This window comes from Schistocerca gregaria, chromosome 3, assembly GCF_023897955.1.
Source record: "Schistocerca gregaria isolate iqSchGreg1 chromosome 3, iqSchGreg1.2, whole genome shotgun sequence".
In the NCBI taxonomy this organism is placed as follows: Eukaryota; Metazoa; Arthropoda; class Insecta; order Orthoptera; family Acrididae; genus Schistocerca; species Schistocerca gregaria.
This window is the reverse complement of record NC_064922.1, coordinates 683,786,958-683,812,241: the sequence shown is the minus strand read 5'-3', so window position 1 is coordinate 683,812,241 and position 25,284 is coordinate 683,786,958. Positions and strand designations below refer to the sequence as shown.

Sequence of the window (25,284 nt, the reverse complement as noted above, 5' to 3'; positions counted from 1 at the left end):
TGACATTATAGAGATCTCAGAGACATTTGATGAACATGTAAAAATACTGAGGGCCGTTCTTAAGTGTCTCCAACAAGGTGGACTGAAACTTAATCCAAGAAAGTGTCTCTTTGGAGGAAAAGAAATCAAAATACTTGTACACCTTGTGTCAAACGAAGGTGTTTGGCCAGACCCAGAAAAGGTGAGCTCTATAACAGAATTTCCTATTCCTAAAAGTATTAGAGATGTGAGAAGCTTCCTTGGTTATGTTCTTATTACTGTCGTTTTAACAAAGACTTTTGTATCAAAGCCAGGCCATTCCAAGAGTTGTTAATAGCCGATGCTAAATTTATCTGGAGTGGTGCTCAACAAGATTCTTTCAATGTGCTGCGAATAGCTCTGATGACTGACCCTGTACTTGGTCTGTACTATAAGAGAGCATCTACAGAACTACACACAGATGCCAGTGGGTATTGGATCGGTGCTGTTCTGGTGCAAATTTCGGATGGAAAAGAGAAGGTTATAGCCTTTGCTTCTAGGTCACTTAAAAAAGCCGAGATAAACTTCTCAGCTCCAGAAAGAGAATGTCTTGCTATGATCTGGGCCATGTGCTAATTTCAACAGTATCTCTATGGAAGGCCGTTAACAGTTGTTACAGACCATCATTCACTTTGTTGGTTGACAGGCCTTAAGGATCCAACAGGACGACTTGCCAGGTGGGCACTACGTCTTCAAGAGTATGACATTACTATAGTGTACAAAAGTGGAAGGAAACGCCAAGATGCTGACCATCTCTCAAGAAACCCTGTACAAGACCATCAAGACTTTGATGAAGATAGTGACAGTCTCACTGCACTCCAGGATCTCTCTGCTGAGCAGAACAAGGAAGCCAAGATATCTGAAATTATGCTTGCCTTAAATCGGTCAGAGGATGTGAAAGGACAATTTAAGGTAGTTAATGGATTACTTTGCAAGAAAAACTTTTGATCTCCAGAATGAGATTTTCACTCTGCAGCGGTGTGTGCGCTGATATGAAACTTCCTGGCAGATTAAAACAGTGTGCCGGGCCGAGATTTGAACTCGAGACCTTTGCCTTTCGCAGGCAAGTGCTCTACCAACTGAGCTACCCATGCAGGAGAGCTTCTGTAAAGCTTCTGTTAAGTTTGGAAGATAGGAGGCAAGGTACTGGCAGAAGTAAAGCTGCGAGGACGGGGCGTGAGTCGTGTATGGGTAGCTCAGTTGGTAGAGCACTTGCCCGCGAAAGGTAAGGTCCCGAGTTCGAGTCTCGGCCCGGCACACAGTTTTAATCTGCCAGGAAGTTTCAACTATTGATCTGTTTGGAAAGAGGTGGCTACCAGTGATTCCTAAACACATGCAGTTAGATGTTCTACAGAAATTCCATGACACACCTGAGTCCGGACATTTAGAATTTATTAAGACATATGATAGGATATGCCAAAGATTTTTGTGGCCAGGTTTATTTAGGAGTGGTCGTTACTATGTGTCAAACTGTCGAGAGTGCCAAAGGAGAAAGGCAGTTCCTCAGAAACCACCTAACTGACTCAAACAGGTTCCAGCAGCCGAAATGCCTTTCCAGCATGTTGGGATTGACCTCCTCGAACAATTTCCAACATCTGCTAGTGGCAATAGATGGATTTTTGTTTGCACTGATTATCTGACACACTCTGCCATTACAAAAGCCATGTAAACAGTCAAAGCATTTGAGGTAGCCAAATACATCGTGGAAGACATTGTATTAAAACACGGTGCCCCAAGGTCATTAATTACCGATCGAGGGAAAGTTTTTCAGTCGAATCTTGTGACAGAGAGAAACTGTTGGTACATTACCCATCACATGATGACTGTCTACCATCTGCAAACCAACAGGCAATGAACACATTAATAAGATTTTGGCCGACATGCTATCAATGTTCGTCCATGTTGAGCAGTGAGATGAGATGCTACCTTTCGTAACGTTTGCCTAGAACACCACCTAACAAGGCACCACAGAATTTACACCATTTTTCTTGGTGAATGGGCATGAGGCAACTACGACAATGGATACTTGGGTTTCCGTTACATCTTGATGATGTGGACAATGACTACATTGGTGAGGTGTTAACCAGAGCTGAGGAATCCCTGGAGTTAGCTCGACTCCACATGCTGTAGGCTCAAGAAAACTATCGCCGAAGATATGACACTAGCCACTGCCCTGTTGTCTACTAGCCTGGTGACCTAGTCTGGATCCTAACTCCTGTTCAGGAGGTTGATCGCTCTGAGAAGATCCTCAGGCGCTACTTTGGACCTTATAAGGTTGTAAGACAGTTGTCTAATGTTACTTTTGAAGTTGAAGATTTCCAGCCTGACACAAGATGACGAAAGATCAGAGATACGGTCCATGTCCTTTGAATGAAGCCCTATCAGGATCCTGCAACCCAGTGTAAATTTGAAGCTCCAGGGACAGGCAACAAGCAGAAAGGTGATGAAGAGTGTAGAGGCAAAGGAAGTTCTAAGAAGATCGCTGCCAGAGCGAGCGTCAATCATCGGGAGTTGGAGTATGCAAGACCGATGACTTGTTTCCAGACTATGAGGATGTAATGCCGAGACACTGTTCTCTTAAGGAGGGAGCAATGTCGCAGGAGAAGCTGAGTAGCACAGTCACCGTGGTGTAGTGGTTACGAAACTAGACTGTTGCATGGAGGTTCATATGTTCAAAACTCTCCTGAACTGTAAAATTTTAATTTCTATATTCAGTTTGAGTACATTCTAGAAGTATCCACAAATGTCAAGAATCATTGTACTGGAATGTTCTGTAACTGGTGCGGGGCAAAGTCAGGACATGTGGGGACCAAGCAGCAATCGGTATTGTAATTGTAAACTGTCGAAGCTGCATTGGTAAAGTACCGGAACTTCAAGCGCTGATAGAAAGCACCGAAGCTGAAATCGTTATAGGTAAAGAACGCTGGCTGAAGCCAGAGATAAATTCTGCCGACATTTTTACAAAGGTACAGACGGTGTTTAGAAAGGATAGATTGCATGCAACCGGTGGTGGAGTGTTCGTCGCTGTTAGTAGTAGTCTATCCTGTAGTGAAGTAGAAGTGGATAGTGCCTGTGAATTATTATGGGTGGAGGTTACACTCAACACCCAGCTAGGTTAATAATTGGCTCCTTCTACCGACCTCCCGACTCAGCAGCATTAGTGTCAGAACATCTGAGAGAAAATACATTTCACATAAATTTTCTCAGCATTTTATAGTCTTAGGTGGAGATTTCAATTTACCAGATATAGACTGGGACACTCGGATGTTTAGGACGGGTGGTAGGGACAGAGCATCGAGTGACATTATACTGAGTGCACTATCCGAAAATTACCTCAAGTGATTGAACAGCGAAACGATTCGTGGAGATAACATCTTGGACCTACTGATAACAAACAGACCCGAACTTTTCGACTTTGTATGTGCAGAACAGGGAATCAGTGATCATAAGGCCTTTGCAGCATCCCTGAATATGGAAGTTAATAGGAATATAAAAAAAAAAGGGAGGAAGGTTTATCTATTTAGCAAGAGTAATAGAAGGCAGATTTCAGACTACCTAACAGATCAAAACGAAAATTTCTGTTCTGACACTGACAATGTTGAGTGTTTATGGAAAAAGTAAAAAGAAATCGTAAAATGCGTTTTAGCCAGGTACGCGCTGAGTAAACTGTGAGGGACGGGAAAAACCCACCGTGGTACAACAACAAAGTTGGGAAACTACTGCGAAAGCAAAGAGAGCTTCACTCCAAGTTTAAACACAGCCAAAACCACTCAGACAAATAGAAGCTAAACGATGTCAAAGTTAGCGTAAGGATGGCTATGCGTGAAGCGTTCAGTGAATTCGAAAGTAAAATTCTATGTACCGACTTGACAGAAAATTCTAGGAAGTTCTGGTCTTGCGTTAAATCAGTAAGTGGCTCGAAACAGCATATCCAGACACTCCGGGATGATGATGGCATTGAAACATAGGATGACTCGCGTAAAGCTGAAATATTAAACTCCTTTTTCCAAAGCTGTTTCACAGAGGAAGACCGCACTGCAGTTCCTTCTCTAAATCCTCGCACAAACGAAAAAATGGCTGACATTGAAATAAGTGTTCAAGGAATAGAAAAGCAACTGGAATCACTCAACAGAGGAAAGTCCACTGGACCTGAGGGGATACCAATTCGATTCTACACAGAATACGCGAAAGAACTTGCCCCCTTCTAACAGCCATGTACCGCAAGTCTCTAGAGGAACGGAATGTTCCAAATGATTGGAAAAGAACACAGGTCATCCCAGTCTTCAAGAAGGGTCGTCGAGCAGATGCACAAAACTATAGACCTATATCTCTGATGTCGATCTGTTGTAGAATTTTAGAACATGTTTTTTGCTCGAGTATCATGTTGTTTTTGGAAACCCAGAATCTACTCTGTAGGAATCAACATGGATTCCGGAAACGGCGATTGTGTGAACCCAACTCGCTTTATTTGTTCATGAGACCCAGAAAATATTAGATACAGGGTGCCAGGTAGAAGCTATTTTGCTTGACTTCCGGAAGGCGTTCGATACAGTTCTGCACTTTCGCCTGATAAACAAAGTAAGAGTCTACGGAATATCAGACCAGCTGTGTGGTTGGATTGAAGAGTTTTTAGCAAACAGAACACAGCATGTTGTTATCAATGGAGAGACATCTACAGACGTTAAAGTAACCCCCGGCATGCCACAGGGGAGTGTTATGGGACCATTGCTTTTCACAATATATATAAATAACCTAGTAGATAGTGTCGGAAGTTCCATGCGGCTTTTTGCGGATGATGCTGTAGTATACAGAGAGGTTGCAGCATTAGAAAATTGTAGCGAAATGCAGGAAGATCTGCAGTGGATAGGCACTTGGTGCGGGGAGTGGCAACTGACCCTTAACATAGACAAATGTAATGTATTCCGAATACATAGAAAGAAGGATCCTTTATTGTATGATTATATGATAGCGGAACAAACAATGGTAGCAGTTATTTGTATAAAATATCTGGGAGTATGTGTGCGGAACGATTTGAAGTGGAATGATCATATAAAATTAATTGTTGGTAAGGCGGGTACCAGGTTGAGATTCATTGGGAGAGTCCTTAGAAAATGTAGTCCATCAACAATGGAGGTGGCTTACAAAACACTCGGTTGACCTATACTTGAGTATTGCTCATCAGTGTGGGATCCGTACCAGATCTGGTTGACGGAGGAGATAGAGAAGATCCAAAGAAGAGCAGCGCGTTTCATCACAGGGTTATTTGGTAACCGTGATAGCGTTACGAAGACGTTTAACAAACTCAAGTGGCAGACTCTGCAAGGGAGACACTGTGTAGCTTGCTCGCCAGGTTTCGACAGGGTGCGTTTGTGGATGAGGTATTGAATATATTGCTTCCCCCTACTTATACCTCCCGTGGAGATCACAAATGTAAAATTAGAGAGATTAGAGTGCTCACGGAGGCTTTCAGACAGTCGTACTTCCCGCGAACCATATGTGACTTCAACAGGAAAGGAGGTAATGACAGTGGCAGGTAAAGTGCCCTCCGCCACACACTGTTGGGTGGCTTGCGGAGTATAGATGTAGATGTAGAACTGTATATATACGATATGTATTTTGGCCAGAGGCATTTCGCTCCACACTCTTGTATGTGCAAGCGCTGAATAAAACTCCGTTAAGTGAAGTTAGTGTTCGTCATTCATCTAATTACACCTTCTTCTACGTGACAACATTGTAAAGGACTTGTTTCCTTATCTCTTGCCTGATGTTAACTTTTTTCTATGCTTTCAATAATTTTATGGCGGTATTCTAGGCCTTGATAAGTTGAAGCCAGTGTTCTGATTAAGATTTTCTGCCAACCAGATCTCAGTTACTTCTCTAATAATATTATTTCTACATCACATGCCTCTGTGGCACCACGCCCCACATTCCCATAGTAAAGCATCCTCCCTCCCCAGCACAGTGCTCATGCCCCGCCCCCCCCCCCCCCTTTGCCGATGTGCCCCTCTCCCTCTAGCGCCACAGCCTCCATCGCTGGAGCCACACTTCCCCATCCCCCTCCTATCTCACCAGTCTACCCCCACCACCAACATTTCGGCGCTGCGCGCACACTATGCTCCTCCTTTCATCTGCTGGCACTCTGCCTTCTCCCACACCTCTCCGCCTTGAGGCGCACTCACCTGGTGCCATCCTTGCACTTGTGCCATCCCCCTGCTCGAAGCCACCTTCTCCTCTGCAGTAATGTCATGTACTTCATAGTCATCGATCTGATATTAAATTTATAGTGAATCTCATTTAGTCTACTCCATATAACTTTCATCTTTCTTCAGTTTACCTTCAATCCATATTCTGTACTCATTAGACTAGTGATCGAAGTCCCGTAATTCTTTTTCAGGATAGCAATTACATTGGGGAATCTACTCATCAGTATTCTTTCATCCGTAATTATAATCCCAATTGTGAACCTTTGTTTTATTTCTGTCATTGCTTATTCAGTGAATAGATTGTTAACAGTATGGTACCGTATCTTTGTCATACATTTTTTTTTAAATACTCCCTGTTGACTCCCACCCCGTACGAGCATTAAAGTTCTTACGGCCCACATACCCACCTATGGATACAATAACCCTCTACTCCACCATTCGATCTCACTCCTTGCAACAACCTAATACCCTCCTAACACACTTTACTCCCCTCAGTGGCTCCATACCTTTACTTACCCCACAATCCCATCCACTGACTTAAAATACCCACTGACCTCTTGCCCCCCTATACTGACTTCTTGCACCCCCCCCCCCCCATACCGACCTCTTGCACCCCCCCCCCCCCAATACTGACCTCTTCCCCCCCCCCCCCCCCCCATACTGACCTCTTGCCACCCCCATACCAATCTCTTGCCCCACTAAGGACCCCATACCAATACCCTACAGATGTCATACCCCCTACCAGCCCCATAAACTGGCTATGATTATAACCACTCTTCCTCACACAAGATTATGCCCCCTGTAAGAGATCATGCCTTCCGAACACTATCATGTTTTCCAAACAACATCATGCCTACTGAACAACACTGTGCCTACCACATGAGAACATCCACCCAACACACTCAGGTGAGAAATGCATACCTTTATGCCCCTCAAATACATCCTCACTTACGCCTCCCCAAACCACACTGTGACCCCTCGGGGCAACATCAGCATGTCACCTAAGCCCTCTCGTGACTGCCTACCCCCTTCATAGTCACCTACCATACTTCACAGTCGCCTATGTGCCTGCACGTGTCCAGTGCCTCTGCGTTTGGCCTTATGCCCCTGGACATCGCCCTATGCCACTGCACATGGCCTCGCATCCCTGCATATGGCCCCTGAAACACTCACATGACCCTATGCACACTCGCGTGGTCCTGCTTTGCCCTTTTTAGCCACACATGGGCCTACGAAGCCTAACATTGCCCTCTGCAGTGCTGCTTGGTCTTATGCAGCCATATGAGTCCTTATGGCCCCGCACTGGTCCCTTCGTGTATGCCTATGCATCCCCATCCCGACACAAGTCACTTCGTGAGCCCTAGTGTCCATTCATGAACACTGATGCCATGACACAAGTCCCTTTGTGAGCGCCTTCCATAGCTCCTATGCTCTTGCATGGGTCCCCTCACAAGGCTCTTCACTCCTGTGTGGATGCCCTACATCCCTGCATTTACCCCCTTCATGAGGCCACCTTGCCCCTGCACAGGTCTTTCATGAGACACTACACCCCCAGACAGAGCCCTTCACGGGTCCTTGCACTGGCATGTGGGTCCCGTCAAGAGTCCCTGTGCCCCCTTATGCTTCCCTTTGTGAGCCCCTATGCCACAATATAGGTCCATACGCGAGCCTCTTCTCCCCTACAGTATATTCCCTTCTGTTGGCTGCCTAGTGACTGTTCCTTGCCCTGTCTCCATCGTCCTCCTTTCTTCATCCCTATTGCTTTCTCCATCCCTCTCCCTCTTTCCATCCCACTCCCTCTTTCCACCCCTCTTTCCATACATTCCACCCTATCCATATCTCTGGACTTCCATTACTCCTGTCTCCATTTCTCCCTGTCTCCTGTGTCCATTTCCTTCCCATCTCGTCATCTTTGTTCCCCCTTCTCCCATTACACTTTTTGATCCCCCATTTTCTTATTCTTTCTTTTTCACCCTCTCTCTTTCCTCCTACCTCTCATTTTCCCTTCTTGGTCCCCCCTTGTTTCTCACTTGTTCACAGCCTTTCCTTGTTCCCCCTTTCGCACTCATCCTCCTTGTGTCCCCCTTTCTCATTGCTCTCCCTTGTTCCCCCTTTCTCAGTCCCTTCCATTGTCCCCCCCTTTCTCACTTCTCTTCCTTGTTCCTCCTTTCTCACTTCTCTTCCTTGTTCCTCCTTTCTCACTTCACTTTTTAGTTTATCCCTTCTTTGTTACCCTCTCTCATTCAGTCTTGTTTTCACCTTGTTTATATTCATCTCTCCTGATGCTCCCTCCTTGTCTGTTCCCCCTTGTCTTCAGCTCCTCACCTTTCCTCCATCGCACCGTCCCCCCCCCCCCCCCCCAACCCTGTGCCACCAATCCCAGATCCCCACACTGCTAGTCCCCCTCCATTAATCCACCAGCTCCACCCCACAAATTCCCTAACCACTGCACACTAATCCCCCTCCCCCCCCATACACACACACCCTGGTAATCCCCTGTCTCTGTCCGTGTCCCACTAATCCTCTAACCTCACTCCACTAGTCCACCACCCCGATCCGACCCGCAAATCCCCCACTCCTGCCACACTAAATGCCCACCCTGCCCCACTAATCCCCCATACCCACTCTGCTAAATGCCCATCCTCACACAAATAATCCCCATTCTTAGCTCCACCCTTGCCTGTCGTAACACCCACTGCTCCCATTGGTCTTCACCACCGCCGCGGCTCCCAGGGGCTCGACATTCAGGTGCCGGGTACAGGCTTGGCGACCCATTGCCTGTCGTAACTCCCGCTGCTCCCACTGGTCTTCACCACCACCACCACCACCACCACCACCACTGCTGCCGCCCCCAGGGGCTCGACATTTGAGTGCCAGGTACAGGCTTGGGGACCCTGGGGTTCCTGAGCTGGGGACTGATAAGTGCCACCAGTCCCCTGTCACCATAAGCTCTGGGCATACTTCAGCAACCACCATGCGGTGCAAATGTGGAATGTTGTGTGTCTCAGGTAATGGGGATCTAGGCTTGAGTGCCTGGATCGTGAGGATGGAATAAACCTCTATAAACAATCCCTCAATATCAAGATGTGCTGTGTGCTGATGAGATGCATGGCTGTTGAGGTGGAACAGTTGCTAGCGGGCAACGTCTGGGGAATCTGCCGCACCTCAGTTGTATAAGGCTTACCTAGGCACATGGGGCTCGGTGTAGGTGGACTTCTAGTTCCCTAGCTGCTCGTGGGACCGAGATGGATCCTTCTAAATCCTCTTTTCTTCTTCCAAGCAGAAAGGGTGGGCCACTGGAAGGTTCTAACAGCCAGTCTCTCAAGAGGGCTCGTGTAGTCAGTCCCCCTGACTCCCAACACGTCTTTAACAAGTAAAGTCTTTGGTAACAGAATGGATTCTGGTAATCAGAATGTGTTTCTCGTTGTGAAACAGAAGGAGGTTAGTTTCGCGAAGGTTTCGCCCTTCTATATACAAAAGGGTTTGTAGGGCATCTGTGGCTCCTTAAAATCAGTGAAGCTTTTGCGTAATGAGACCTTGCTAGTGGAAACTTTCAACTCCCAGGAAGCAACTAACCTCCAGTCTGCTAAATGCGTTCGGGAGTATGCCATAGACACTGAACTGCACAGCACCTTGAATTATAGCAAAGGTGGTGTGACATGCCAGGACCTAGTCGACATTCCCAGGGAAGAACTGCAACGTGAGTGGGCTCCGGAAAGTATCGTTGTTGTCCAACATATCATGAAGAGAATTGATGGCAGTCTTGTCAAATCCGACTCCTTTATTCTGACCTTCAATACCACGAAACTTCCTGTACATGTTCAAGCTGGCTTCCTTCGCCTTAGTGTGAGGCCTTATTTCCTGACACCAATGTGCTGTTTTAAATGCCAGTGTTTTAGGCATACCACCTTAGGGTGTAAAGGCAAAGTGGCTTGTGGCAACTACGGTAAGGCTGCTCATGAAGAAGTTGGTTTCTCGTTTCCAGCCAAATATATCAATTGCTCTGGAAACTACCCTGTTTGGAGTAGGGACTGCTGAATATTTTTAGAGAAACGCAAAGTCCAGGAAATAAAAACAACCAAGCGTATCCCCTATGGTGAGGCCAAAAAGATATACAAGTCAATGCAACCTCCCACATTTGCTACATATTTTGCATCCATGTTTCAGAAACCTACTCCAAAAGCTGATGCCTCTATGCAGACAGAGGTGGTGAGTGTTGGCACTAACACCTGCAGATGTCAGTGCACTTGTAATGCAGCCAGTGTTTCAGAGCCTGTATCCCCTACTCAAATGGCAGACAAAGGTACAGTGACAAACTAGGGCCAGACCCTGGCGCATCCAACTGCTGAGGGTGTTCCAAAGCCAGTATGGCCATTACCACTCCCACGTCGGCTCCCCCAAAGCCCACCAAACCGCAGGAAGCTCCTATACAGCAGCAACAGCGGGTAAAATCACGTGGTAAACCATCTGACCATGCCAATGTCATTTTATGTGAGGCTACATCTGACTCTTCCCCAGAGCTGGTGGAGTACGACGTATATGTGAGGCAGTCATCTCACCCCATGTCTTCCCCGCCACCTGCTGAAGTCTCCCCACCCCGTCGGAGAGACAAGATGAAGGTGCTTCTCCCATCATAGATGGCTCCCATACTGCAGTGGAACTTGCAGGGGTTCAGGACACATGTGGAGGAACTTCGTCTATTCTCTCAGGGTAGACCGCTGTGTCTGTGTCTCCAGGAGACTTGTTTCCATCCATCATACTCCCCTGAGCTACGAGGCTATACGCTCCACATAAACGACGACCTGTGTGGAGAGAGAGCTAGAGGAGACGTAGCTATTTTTGTTAGGACGGACTACCATTCCTCGCCTCTCTCACTTACGATGACTTTACAAGCCGTCGCTGTGTCTGTGCACATGCCTCATCCATTGACTGTATGTTAGCTTTACTTGCCACCATATGATGCACTTGATGAAGCGGTCCTCAACGATCTTCTTACACAGCTGCCCCAGCTGTTCATTATTTGTGATGATTTTAATGCCCACAATGTGCTTTGGGGCTCTGCAATTACCTGTCCCAGAGGTAGAGCAATTGATATTCTTCTCCTGTCATCCTGTGCCTACTTGCTCAATGGAGGACAGAGCACTCACTTCTGCACAGCGACTGGGTCATTCTGTGCCATTGATCTCTTGCTTTGCTCTCCGCACGGCAGTGATCACTTCCCAATCTAGATTCACCTGCCAGATGGCATGGGCCCCGAAAGGAGACCACCACAATGGGTGCTCAGTGGAGCCGACTGGACACTTTATAGCCAGTTGATCCAGTTCGAACAGTGTGCAAATGTTGGAGGCATGGGTGGATCATATTACCAAAACGGTTCACCACGCTGCTGCAGCATCCATTCCACAGTCCACAGGCCACCGAAAGAGACAACCTGTCTCTTGGTAGAGTGACGAATGCCACTCTGCGATCAGGACCAGGCATGCGGCTCTGCGTAGGTTCTGGTGTCAGCCAACTGCTGAGAATCTTGCAGCCTTTCGGGTGGCAAGGGCAAAAGTTGCCGCATTATCCGAGAGAGCAAGAAGAGGTTGTGGCAACAGTTCCTGAACACCATTAATTGTTCCACCAAAGGTTCCATTGTGTTGGAGACCATCAGGAGAATTTCTGGGAGAGGAGGGAGGTGCCCCATGGCTTCTGTAATGAATAACGGCAGTCTCCATAAGGATCTGAGAGACATTGCCCAGACTGTGGCAGAGTATTTGGCCATGGTTACTGCAACAACCAGTCTAGATCCGGGTTTCCAGCACCATTGAGCGATTGCTGAGAGGTGTAATTTGGACTTCCAGTCCACCTGTAATTAAGTTTACAACTGCCCATTTTCTATGTGGGAGCTGGAGTCTGCATTGTCTGCAGCTCGTGACACATCCCCAGGTCACGACAGGATCCATTACAGTATGCTATGGCACCTCACAAGTCACAACAAAGAAATCCTTCTCGCACTTTTTAATGCCATTTGGTTGTCAGGTCACTTTCCTGACTAGTGGCGTGAGGCAGTTTTAATTCATTTTTTAAAACCTGGGAAAGACCGCACGAACCTGCGTAGCTACCATAGTGTTGCCCTCACTAGTTGCATGGGAAAGACCTTGGAGCGGATGATCAACTGCCACCTTGTCTGGATATTAGAATCCCGGCAACTCCTTAGTCGCTTTCAGTGTGGGTTCAGGAGGTTTCGTTCCACCTTTCGTTCCACCTCCGGGAGGGAGGCGGCTATACAACAAGCTTTACAACACCGTCATCACCTAGGTGTATTTTTTGACATCGAGAAGGCCTACGATACCACTTGGAAGCGTCTCATCCTGGAGCAGCTTCACAAATGGTGTTTTTGTTGTTGTCTTCCTCCTTTTATTCAGTCTTTCCTCTCGCCTCGATGTTTTAAATACCGAATTGGTGACGTTCTGTCTGACCGCTTTGAAGAGGAGAACAGTGTCCCTTAGGGTAGCATTTTAAGTGTGATTGTCTTTGCCATTGCTATTAATAGCATTACCTCTATAGTGAAAAGGCCTGTCCAGTGTGTCTTGTTTGTGGATGATTTCTCTTTGTTTTGCTCTTCTTCAAGCCTTGCAATGACAATGCGTCAGTTGCAACTTACTCTTAGACATTTGGATGACTGTGCGCAGAAGAGTGGTTTTAAGTTTTCCACCGAGAAGTCCTTATGTGTTCTTTTTCACCTTTCTTGTTTGATTTTAACCTTTCCTGAGTTGAAGATGAGGGACACTGTCCTTGCTTTTAAAGACATGGTGAGATTTCTGGGGCTCATTTTTGACTCGAAGCTTACGTGGTTACCTCATCTTAAAGACTTGAAACGACGGTCACTTAAGGCTTTAAGTGTTTTAAATGTCTTAGCCACAGTACATGGGGAGCCGACAGGACTTGTCTGCTCCAGTTTTACAGGGTGTTTGTGCAATCTCGGCTCGATTATGGGTGCACGGTGTATGGGTCTGCGAGGCCTTCTTACTTAAAGATGTTGAACGATGTGCACCATGAAGGGCTTCGGTTGGCCACTTGGGCATTCAGAACTAGTCCCATACCAAACCTCTGTGCAGAGGCTGGTGAACCGCCACTACATATGCGGCGGCGGCTACTTACAGTGTGCCAGGCGAATAAAACTTTGTCCACACCATGCATACACTTGCATACCATACCATTGCTCAGCTTCCTCTGGCACGGCTATTTCGTAACTGGCAATGAGCGATGCAGCCCTATGGGATTAGGATACAGGATTGCCTCTCTGCGATGAATATGGCTTGTCTTTATGTTTTCCATCGCAGTTGGAGCAGATTTCCAAATTGGCTCCTATGGAGACCCAGACTTATTTTCGATTTGACATATTTTAAGAAAGATAGTACACCATATTTTACGTTCCAATCTCTGTTTTTTAACATTTTAGATGTGCTTCACAGTTTCACCATCGTTTACACTGATGGCTCCAAACGAGAACTTCCTTGGCTGTTCTGTAGTGTTCCCTGATCATGTTACCCAGATTCGCCTCCCTGATGAATATACTGTTTTTGCAGCAGAGCTCCACGTGATCCTGAATGCACTGGAGCAGATGAGTCAATCGCTTTCTCCTCTGCACCGATTCTCTTAGTGCCTTACAATTGTTGCAGAATCTGTATCCAACTGAGGAGATGGTCCAGCTGATATATGGCCAATTGTACTTGTTCCAATGGTGGTGTAAGTAAGTGTCCTTCTGCTGGGTGCCTGGTCATGTAGGAATATGGGGCAATGAACAGGCCGATCGGGCTGCCAAGGATGCCTGCAGAGAGCAGGATGTGGTCCAGTGTCCTATTCCCTTGCAGCCCGTCATTTCTGCTCTCCACAAGAAATGCATGTGAGTTGTGGGAGGAAGAATGACTGGCAGTCACAGCCAATAAACTGCAGTTGGTGAAGTCAACAACTCGGCCATGGTGTTCCTCGTGCTGGTAGCTCAGGCACGATGAAGTAACCCTTACGCGTCGGATTGGGCACTGTCCTCTCACACGTAGCTTTCTATTACGGCGGGAGGATCCCCTGCTTTGTGATGCTTGTGGTGTGCACATCTCTGTCCGCCACATTTTAACAGAATGCATTTTATACCGTGATGCAAGGGCAGAAGCACAATTTGATGGGGATCTGCCCTGTGTTTTAGCTTATGATGAGATGTGTGTGTGTCTAGGGTTTTAAAGTTTTATGATGTGTCTGGACTCTGGCCTCAACTTTTAGGCTGGAGGTTTTAGTGTATTGCAAAGTGGCTGTCTCCTCCCTTTTTTCCCAGCGGTCAGCCGGCCACTTCCATCTGCTATATTATTTTAGCTCCCTTTACCATGTTCTTACTGCGTTGTCCATGTTTTAATGCTGACGGTATGCTTCGTCCCACACTTCGGTGTGCGTAGGCACATATTTTTCCAAACTTGTTACGTGTGTTTTACATTCTGTTTTATCTTACTGTTCTGAGTCTGTTCTTGACACCCATCTCAATCTGTTACTGAGCAGGCGCTGAAGACATTGCCGTCGTGCACCCATACAACCCTCTCCATCCACATCCACCACCGCTGTCACTCTGGTCCCCTAACCCAGCCTCGCTCATACCTGTATTTGCTGACACCTAGCCTGTGTGTCGCCATCCTGCCTGTCCTGCTGGTTCACCCTTTCCCATTGCTCACTTTGTCCATTCCTTTCCTTTATCATTTACTGTCACTTGTATAATTAACTCTCTTGTCACACTAAGGAGTGCTGTTTATTTGTTAATGTTCATTTAAATAGAGCTAACTCTTTTAATTACTATGTGGATTAATACCAAAACTAAAATAAGTTTTCTCTTTGTATTTAATTTCAGATGGTGATAGCAATAAAATTTATGATGTTGAAGACTTTGCCCGTAAACTTGTGGATGCTGTGGAGCACATACAGAAGGAGGCTGATGGTCCAGTATGCAGAGTAGAACACAAGTCTATCGTGCTCCAGAATTATGTTGGCCTGGGTTCTGTAATACACAACAAAAATTCTTTGGGATTCTTTAAAGTACGTGGAAAATTTAGTTTTTAGTTGTCCCTGGACAAAACTTTGTTCGGGGCTGATAGGCAGGTTATTGCAACTGTCATCTACGGTAATTAATTTACAAAAATACGTTCCTATGTTCAAAATTCCTCAAAACAGACAAGTAAGGCTTAAAGTTACTTGTTTGTGTGACTAATCCTTTAGAAACTACCTGTATAGTAGTATAATGGCAGAAGTACTACTATTTTAGATTCCATTGCTTCGAATTTTACGTGTTTATGTTTTGACATAATGTGACTGTTGTTGTGGGTAAAAATTTGTATGTATGACAAGTTTTTGGAATTTTGAAATGTAGCTTCTGTTATTTAAATATACTTTGTATGGCGTTACACTGTATTATATATTAGCAGTAATCTGCTGTTTCTATAAGTTGTGAAATTTGGTGGGGTTATTGCCATTCTTTATTGCACAGGTTTTGTTTATGTTGGCCATTGATATTTATTAATGTGCACTGTAGAAATATTTTGTAAATCATAGTTTTATCTATCGTAAGATTAGTCAATAGTCCTTGACACTACATTGATGTGAAAGCAAATTAACGTGACAGGTATTAAATACTATTGTACTGAACAACCAGAAAAGGTAGTGCACTTTTTCTTTAACCCAATTTTAAAATCTCACATAAAATTATAAAGTATCATATTTGTTTCATGTGCCACTGTTTGTATTTATTTGTTATTGTATTTGAATATGTGAGTAGATATAGAGGTGTGACATTTGTGTTGAAAATAAGTTAACACTTTACATTTCAGGCTTAATCTTTCAGCCGACATATGCAGAATCGTTCAGTATATGATGTTTCAAAATATTATACTGTCTTGTATTATGAATTTAAACTTTGAATTTAACATAAAAATTTAAACGTTGAATTTAACAAAAAACTTACTTCTGGTTTATACTACAAATGAAATTTAAATTGCCCAATTGTATTGGGTGTTTAAATGGACAGTAAAATTGAAAATTTGCAGTGTATCAATGCATTCATAAAGCACATTGAAAAAGAAAATACTGCCAGGTTGTTTTCAGTCAAAGCCATGAATTTTCATCTTGAAGAAGCTAGTGTAACTGTTGAAACCCACCAGTTAGACACAGTTTGTGTTACTGTCATCTTGTTTCTGGGATATAAATTGTTGATTTCCAGACCCAATTACTGACTGTAACTGTGGAATAGGTCAGTGGCTTGTTCATTATGGAAATCCACTGACCTGAATTTATGGTACTGAATTTTCTGTACATCATGTGTATTAATACGCCTTGAAACCATTGGAAGACTATTGAAACTGGAAATAGTTTTTGCCTTGTCCCTAAACATAATTTAATGTAATTAACATCAGTAGTAATGCTTTATATACTTATTTTTTCTAATGCTTTTCACTTTTTAATGATGTTGATGAATATCAAAATTAATTGGACTGAGCTGTTATCCAAGACATTGACTTGCCAAAATAACTAAACATTAGCAGTAATTCATGTGTGTAACAGATTATGTCTCTGTTGTAATGCATCAAACAATAGGTTTGAAGGTGTTATTCACAATATGAATTGCATGAAGAATTACAGTTAAGTTGTGTCATGAAGTGTAGTTATTGACGGTTGATTTGTCCTCTACATTTTGTGCTCAACAATGTCCTCTTAAGGGATATCATTTACTGAGACATAATGAGTATAATGACCTAATTTACAGACTGTGTAATTCTTTTAGTTTTCATAGTCCATGATTCCTATATGGAAAACCATGACATGTAACTCCTATGAATAACAGTTTTCTTTAAAATTGGAATAGAAATCAAAACTATGTTTTCACAAATAATTCTTTGTTAGCTAAACTATACATCTGTATGGTCCATGCTATTGTGAAACCATCATACATTTTGAAACTCATAAAGCTCTACTTTTAATTTACTTATGCGTTCTCGAGAGAGTGTGTTGTTTATTATTGTAAAATTCCATCTAGATTGTAAGGATGTTTACCTATATTTAATTCCTGTTTTAGGAAATTTAAGATATACACTACGAGCTTCAGTTGTATTTTTGAATAGATTTACATATATTATATTGTACAAACTTACAAAGCATGTTAAATGTTGAGGAGAGTGAAGAAAAGCTGACCATGTACCTAGTCATGTCCTAGTCAGTATTATATTCACTATGTCTTCTACAGTTCTAACTCTTAAACAATTGTAATGCTGTAATTGTTGATTGAAATTTTACCTTCTCTTTATGGATATCAAAAAATGATTTTTGCATGTAGGGGGTGCCTTGGTTTATATGCATCATTTCATAATATGTGTAGAGAACGATGAAAGGCACAGATACTGACTTACAATGATCTCATTCTGAATATAAATTCCATAAACTAATTTCAAACTGAATTAATTGTTTTTTGGCACAAATGGTACTGTCACATTGCAAGTGTGGTTATGTCTGACATTGAAGAAAGCAGGCTCGTGTTGTGGGATTCAGCTGCTTTAACTAGATGGGAGAGAAACTTGACTTGTCATGATGTTATTCCCTGAGATACCTACCAAGGATTTAATGATGACTAGAATAATTGATTCAGAAGATACAGTTGACTAAAGTCTATTCTACAGTTTCAACTACAGGAAATTGCTGACCTTACCACAGTATCTCCAAAGAGAGACCACAGCCTTGCATGGTGGTGATGACTGTTTGTCATCATTCCATATTTTCACAGAAACTCCCACACAAGATGCAATAAAACCAACAGAGAACTATCTCCATATCAGCATTTTACAGGGTGCATCTTAATCTTTGCCTTGATGTCTGGTGAAGCAAAGTAACCAACCAAATCATCTCCACTGGACATATTGTCCCTAAATTTTTGTGCTCTCTTCCCTTTAAAATCCTCTTCTGCCCCATAGTGATGTAAAATTGTGGGTGTATCTCTTGATTGGTTCACAGTGAGTGCTGGCATACCAAAAAACTAAGTGTGAAGAAAGGGTTGGGGGTGAGGAATAGAGATAACTTTGAGTCTACAGCTAACTGATGAGGTGATACAAAAACTTGAGTGCCCATTGGCCACCAGTGACATGATTGACTCACAACCACAAGACCTCATTCTTTCTCTCACTTGTCTAATACTTTTGGCTTTTCAAGACTGATATATTTAGAATTTTTGTCTAACTCTGTTTTACTTGCTGTGCATTGTCAGCTTCACATGTTGTCCTTCCTCTTTTGTCTGAGTTATTTCCCCACAGGCTGGTGATCAGCCTTGGAGTCAGTTTGGCCTGACTACGTGCCACCTTGTGACTGCTCCTGTCAGGCTCAAAATCTGTCTCTTCTTTATTTCGTTCTTTATTATTTATAAGACGGGACTTTCCTGTTGTGAATACAGCAATGCCTTACTCAAATGGAAAATGAGTCTCATGATATAGACTTCTACAATATTCAGAATTGATAAATCAAATACATTAAGGCTATCTAATACACCATTCAAGATTTGATGCTAATACTGCATCAGATGATTGAGATTTTAGTAACACTTCTATGTATAAAATTTAAAATGTCATAGGAAATTAATTAATAAAGAAATACACACTGTAATCTGCTTAATGAAGACTGAGACGTGCTCAGTTAGGTGAAAGGCACATCTGGTCTTTGAGTAGTTTCAGTGAGAAACACGGCAGTATCAGTTGTTTGAAGTATTTGATGCTGAATTATTAAAAGAAAACTTTTTTCTTCATAAAATAAAGAAAATTTTATCTTATCTTTGTCTTTTGTTTTTGAAACTATTTCTACTCATTCAGTATTGGTAGTTAATAATAATAGTCTTGTGTGTGAATGTATCAAATAAAATGGGAATGGCACTTGAAAGAAATACTTATCGAACATGGAAGAAAGATTATTAGTTGAAGGTGTACACTGGTTGATTCACACTTCAGCCCTGAATAAACCGAGTGATTTTTAGAGAAATATGAATAAAATAAATATCAAACGCAATATGGATTGTGGCTGTCTTCTATTTATTACGCTTTTGTAAAAAGAAGTGTTTGGAGTGAAAAATATTATGACAACATAATTCTGGGGTTTTCATATGTCTCCCATATAATAACAAACTTCCAAATGTTATTACCCAGTTCACTGCAACTTGAAAGTTTGTGAAGTTTCTTCGCAAAATGTACATCAGCAGGTTTGTAAATTACTTCTTTAACCTTTGATTTGTGGTACGAGAATCTCTTTTGAGAACAAAAGAAAATAAATAAATTTGATGTTGCCCTACTTAAGTTAAACACATTTCATAAGACACAAGTTCTTATCAAAGCTGAAAAATGAATTGAAATTTTTCACCATTTTTAATAAACAGTTTAACTGGAAATTAATAGTAATCCTTAGTGGTATATCTTAAAGTATGAAACTAAACCTTTTTTTAGAATGCCATCAGTCATCAGTCGCCTGCATCAAATACACAAATGCATTGCAAATTCTCTGTTACTTCTCTCGGGGAATCTAGATCTAAATTGATGTACACATCAGAGAAGCCATTGCTTTAACCCTAAATTATGTCAGTTCATAATGGAACAACTGAAATGAAAGTTGGTGTGTGTGTGTGTGTGTGTGTAATATTTCACATGAAATAATACTTCATATTACTTCCATATGAGAAAAGCTGGTCGTGTTTGGTACATCGTGTGTGTGTGTGTGTGTGTGTGTGTGTGTGTGTGTGTGTGTGTGTTTTTGTGTGTGTGTGTGTGTAATATTTGACATGAAATAATACGTCCATATGATAAAAGCTGGTAGTGTTTGGTGCATAGAGTAGAACTTTCATATGAAAAAGGACAGCACCAAACACTAGCTGCTTTTCTCAGTTGGTAGTATTCGTTCACATGAAATATTACGCACACCCACTTCACATGATTAGTATATTTGCACAATTGTAATGTGGGTTGATAATAATAGTGAGAGCTGATAGTAAAACTGGCAGAAATAAGAGCTCACACCTTAAAACAGTTAAACATAACTGCCAACAAGGATAACGAAAGTGTGTGGACTGACTGTGATGTGATTGAGGGTCCTGAATTGAATACTTGCAATCGCAAATGAGGAAACGGAGCCTTTAACTTGATTTCTTTGAATCTGAGCTTTCTCCAACATCATTAGTTTTGTGCTATAGTTGGAATTCTGTTTCTTATAACTCTGGTGAGTGGCGTGAATTGAAGTTGTAAATAATAATGAAACTGAGAAGTGCAATAAAAGTTTTGACACCAATTATAATTATTTATATGATACACAGTAGATGTCAGATAGATGTATTTATGTTCAATTTAAGAATGCTCATAAGTGTACCTTTTCAATATTTTGTATGAATATTTTGGTCATAGTCACATTAATCATCAGGAATAGTAATTAGATTTGGTAGATTAAATGATACGTCCATGTACTTTGAATTATTTTAGTCATTAGAGAGGATGATGTAGCTGATTTTATAAGGATTTATTTAAGTGCAATAGCATGAGGCAAGCAATTATTAGGTTAACAATTACTTTTGCTACTACTGATTGTCACTGCTTTGTCAGATGGACAAAGCTGATGTACACTGTTACCTTTCATTGTGGATGACTTTTTTGAAGGCTAAATTGAAGCAATAACCAAAGTTGTGGACACCCAACTGCATAGAAGAAACATTACATGGATGTAAAAAGAAAGGTGTTTGTAAATTTATATGACTATTCCAAATGCTGCCTGAACTTTCTCTTCGCAAAATTTGAATGTCCATATACTATAACGATGCTATGATAGAAGCAATATTTTATTCTCTTTAATGTACTATGATCTCGTGTGTTAGGTCACTGAAGTAGCTTACATGCCTAAACAATTTGTTACTGCATGGCCTAATCAGTAAATAAATGTTTCATTGAAACTTTTTAACAAGTAACCCATGAGAAACATATCATTCAAAGTTGTTTGCTGTTAAAGTGTGTGATGTATAATATATTTGGCATTGTGATAATATATAATTAAAGACTTATTATCAACATTGTCATCATCTGCTAAACTCTATATTGTTCAAGTAAATTAATTCAAAAATATTAATACAAATAGAATGTAATTTGGTACACCATTTATGAAATTTCTGAACATATTTAATAGGTGTGTTTGTCTCTGAATTTGTTATATTCTAGAAGTTTTGATATGCCTGAGACTGAGCACCAAATCTCTAGATTGGTGTCCAACAGCATGGACTTGAGGTTATATAATTTTTGAAAACATGAAAGCAATTACCTGGCTTGAATTTTTGAGGTACATTGTACAGTATTGATGGTGCAATATAATGTTGAAATTGGAATCATAATTTTAATACTGTTGCATCAAATTTGAATTTTTAATAAAATAAATTGTTAACAAAGTAGTGTTGCTTTCCTTGACTTCTTAGTATCCCAAAACCTTTTGTATAACATGCAATTCGAAAAGTTGATTCACAAACAAAAATGTAATGTTTCATTAATTCAGAACATATGGTATCAAGTAACTGGATTTTCAGGTGCTATGCAGAAAGTTAAATGTGAAGGAACTAATAAACTGCTGCAATATTGTACAGAAATGAACAGTGAGATAAAAAGTATACAGTAATTTAGAAAATAGATTAAACTTTCAAATAAAGTTTATACAGCATACACAGTTTTATTATTATTATTATTATTATTATTATTATTATTGAGAAAGGTACACTCAGATGGAACATTAATATACAAACTTATTTAAGTTTTTACAACCCCCCCCCCCCCAGGCATTTCAGTCCTTGATATAGTCCTTTTAGTTTTTGTTATCTTTGTTCATGGAATTTGTTGTTGACAGATATTTTATAATGAAACCAATGTATTGTAAGTCTTGTTGTTACATGCCTCTGATTCCTACACTCTCACGTCATCCATCATGGTTGGCGTGCTGTAGAACTCCAGGTCTGTCTCCCTCTTTTTCTGGTCCAAGATGTTGATCGGTTTCTGTTCTGGTTCTGTGGAAGGTAGCCGGTGCTGTAATCTGTTGTCCTCTATTCAAAAAGCCTCTTTCCTGAATCCATACATCAGATGGGTTGGTGCTGTTTTTCCCATTTCTATGGTCCAATTTATGAACATTGGTTTGACTTTTTCTGTTCTTTTCATATTAACAGCACGAGTTATTCCCATATGATCTCTATTCCATGTGTTATGTCTGGCACCGCTGTCACTTTGAATAGTGTCATTGCTGTGCTTGTCAGATTAGTTATCCTCCGAATATTGTTTGAGGCTTTGATGGATGCTGCTTTTTCCTGAATGTGTGAACTGAAAGATTATGCTCTTGTGTGTTATGTAATTCTTATATATTTATATTTTCCTGCTATTTGCAGTGGTTCATTGTATAGAGTTATACTGTCTTGGTGGTGACACTCTCTTCCATTCCTGAATTATTTTTAGGTCTTTTTTCTTTGCCCAAGATCCTAGCTTTTTTTAGTGCCTTCTGTGTATCCTGTCTTACTGATGACCCTGTTGCTATGTTGTCTGCATACAGAATCTGTTCCGTCATTGAGTCTTCTTCTGTTATGTTTGTCACATCTGTTGTATAGATGTTGAACTATGTAGGGCTCAGAGCCTACTTAGAGAACTCATTCATATGTATAATTTTCTTTGAGAGCTCATCATTGTTGTTTATTTGGATCGCATTTTATTTAAAGCATGCCTCAATTGTTCTCACTAGTGGGTCCACCTCTGTTCATTCTTTTCAGTTTGTCTACTAGGTTTCCTCTCTCTACAGAGTTGAACACTTTCCTGAACTCTACAAAGACTGTATATTACATTCCACTTTGGTTTCAGTGTATCTTCTACTTGATTCATTAAGTATTTTACTGCTGTACCATGCTTCTGCCCTTCATAAAGCCAAACCGATGTTTTGTAATGTTTCCCTCAACTGTATCAAATAGTCATGTTGAGAATTTTTGTAAATATTTGGAAGGAAGTATTTTGTAGTGTCACTCCTCTGAATGAATCGGATGATGCTCTGCCTTTCTTCCCTTTGTACAGCATCATAATTGTCACTGTTTATAGATTATGTGCAATGGATATAGAACCCAATGAAATGATTCTTCACATTACAAATACATAAACTTTTTATGTGTTCTGTTCCAATCAAAACTGACATAATTGTTAATAATTGTTGATAAGATCACAGTGTGACCAATACTACACTGATATGTGCTATTTCATTCTGTTCTTACACTATTCAACATCATAAATTTGTCAGGAAAGTGTGTACTTCACAAATATCTGCTGCATCTAAACGGAAGTAACCTATGTTAGTAAAGACTTGTTTACAACAAACACAACTACTTATGGTAATGAAAAGTCATATCTGGCTCAAAAGTAATTGAAGGAGTACAAGACAGAAAACATTGCTAAATTTGTGGGTTATGTTCTTCTTCAGAGAAATTAGTGAAGAATAGACATACATCTATATGGTACCTTATTGTAGTCACCTACATTTTGCTAGTGCTAAATACACTATGTGGACGTTTATTACCTTTACTCCTTGTATATGTATGTCTACTTATCATGCAGCTAATACTGTTTTTCCATACTTGAATCAATATTAGCATATAAGTGGCAGGTAAAGTAGGTTTTCTTTTACTGATAGGAATTCCTGAGATTGTTCCTTGTCTCTAATGGGAGCTTCTGAAACAATTTTGCAACAGAATACTGAATGCTAAAATGGGAGGCAAAGTCTACATGGAAATCATAAGTAGTAGTCATAAAGTTTTAATAACCACTTTAACCAAATAAAGTGATGTTATTAACTTTTGGTTTGTTTGCAGGTACAAGTCTCCAGTCCTGCTACACATTGAAATCCTCATGCTACAATACTGTATCATGCCACAGTGCTGTAGCATACCACAATAGTTGGAGTCAAGCATGATTGTGGTCATGTCAGGCTTGTTTTGCGTACATATGCTGTGTCACATCACTATTTCAGAGTCTGCTGAAAAAAATATATGTTGAAGTTCCACATGATGCATCTCCAAAACTACAGTATTTTCATTTTCTGGTGATTTGTTAAAATGCTACAGACCTCTCTAAATGAGAGTGTTTGTGAAGATGTCGTAACAAAAGGGGAAATTGAAAAACTCTGATTAAGAAACCAAAAGTGACAGAGATCTGAATTTATTTTCAGTAAATACTTTGTTCCCAATACTATGAGGCATGATTGATACATACATACTTCTGAGCTTTTTTTATTTTAATTTTTTGGGAAGAATAGACTTTTTGTGAATTTCAAAATTATGTTTTGAAAATATGAATAGTGACAGGATGTTAACTTTCTTGACAAATGATAAAATGGAAGGACTGTTAACTGTCAGCTATGTTATAAATGCATTAAATTCTTAAACTGTCAAAGTACATAAAGATGAAAAAATCAAAATTTTTTGGTTTTTTAGAAATTATTTTCTCCAAAACCCCATCCTAAATGTTCTGAAAATTTCATGGTGTGTTATTTGGTCTTTGTACTTAGGGAATTTACAATCAGAGTAGGCAGTAGTTGTCTGTACAAAACGTGAGAAATTTTTTAGCTAGAGGTCAAAAAAACATGGACAGTTAAATGTTTAAACTAATTGCTGATTTTAAGTAAATGTCATGCAAAAATGATATTTATCAATCACAATGGTTACTTTACAACATCATAAGTGAGTGGAAAAACAATTTATAATTTTGTATGAAAGCATTTTACACTGAAGCGCCAAAGAAACTGGTATACGCATGCGTCTTCAAATACAGATATATGTACACAGCCAGAAGAGGGCACTGCAGTCAGCAGTGCCTATATATGACAACAAGTGTCTGGCACACTTGTTAGATCAGTTACTGCTGCTGCAATGGTAGGTTATCAACATTTAAGTGAGTTTGAATGTGTTGTTATAGTCATCACATGAATGATCACACCATCTCTGAGGTAGTGATGAAGTGGGAATTTTCCTGTGTGACCATTT

At 41.2% G+C, this 25,284-nt stretch overlaps 1 protein-coding gene across 2 annotated transcripts in view; it reads left to right on the top strand.

The window, feature by feature from the left end:
* The window catches only part of LOC126356045 (tumor protein p63-regulated gene 1-like protein), a 159,028-nt gene extending 134,309 nt beyond the window's left edge, over window positions 1-24,719 (top strand). For both annotated transcript variants that reach the window (XM_050006725.1, XM_050006724.1), the window contains 2 exons: window positions 15,094-15,278; window positions 24,115-24,719. In XM_050006725.1, the coding sequence (XP_049862682.1) occupies window positions 15,094-15,278; window positions 24,115-24,144 (215 nt within the window). In that variant the 3' untranslated portion in view covers window positions 24,145-24,719. The remainder of the gene's footprint in view (window positions 1-15,093; window positions 15,279-24,114) is intronic.
* The last annotated feature ends 565 nt before the right edge of the window (window positions 24,720-25,284 follow it).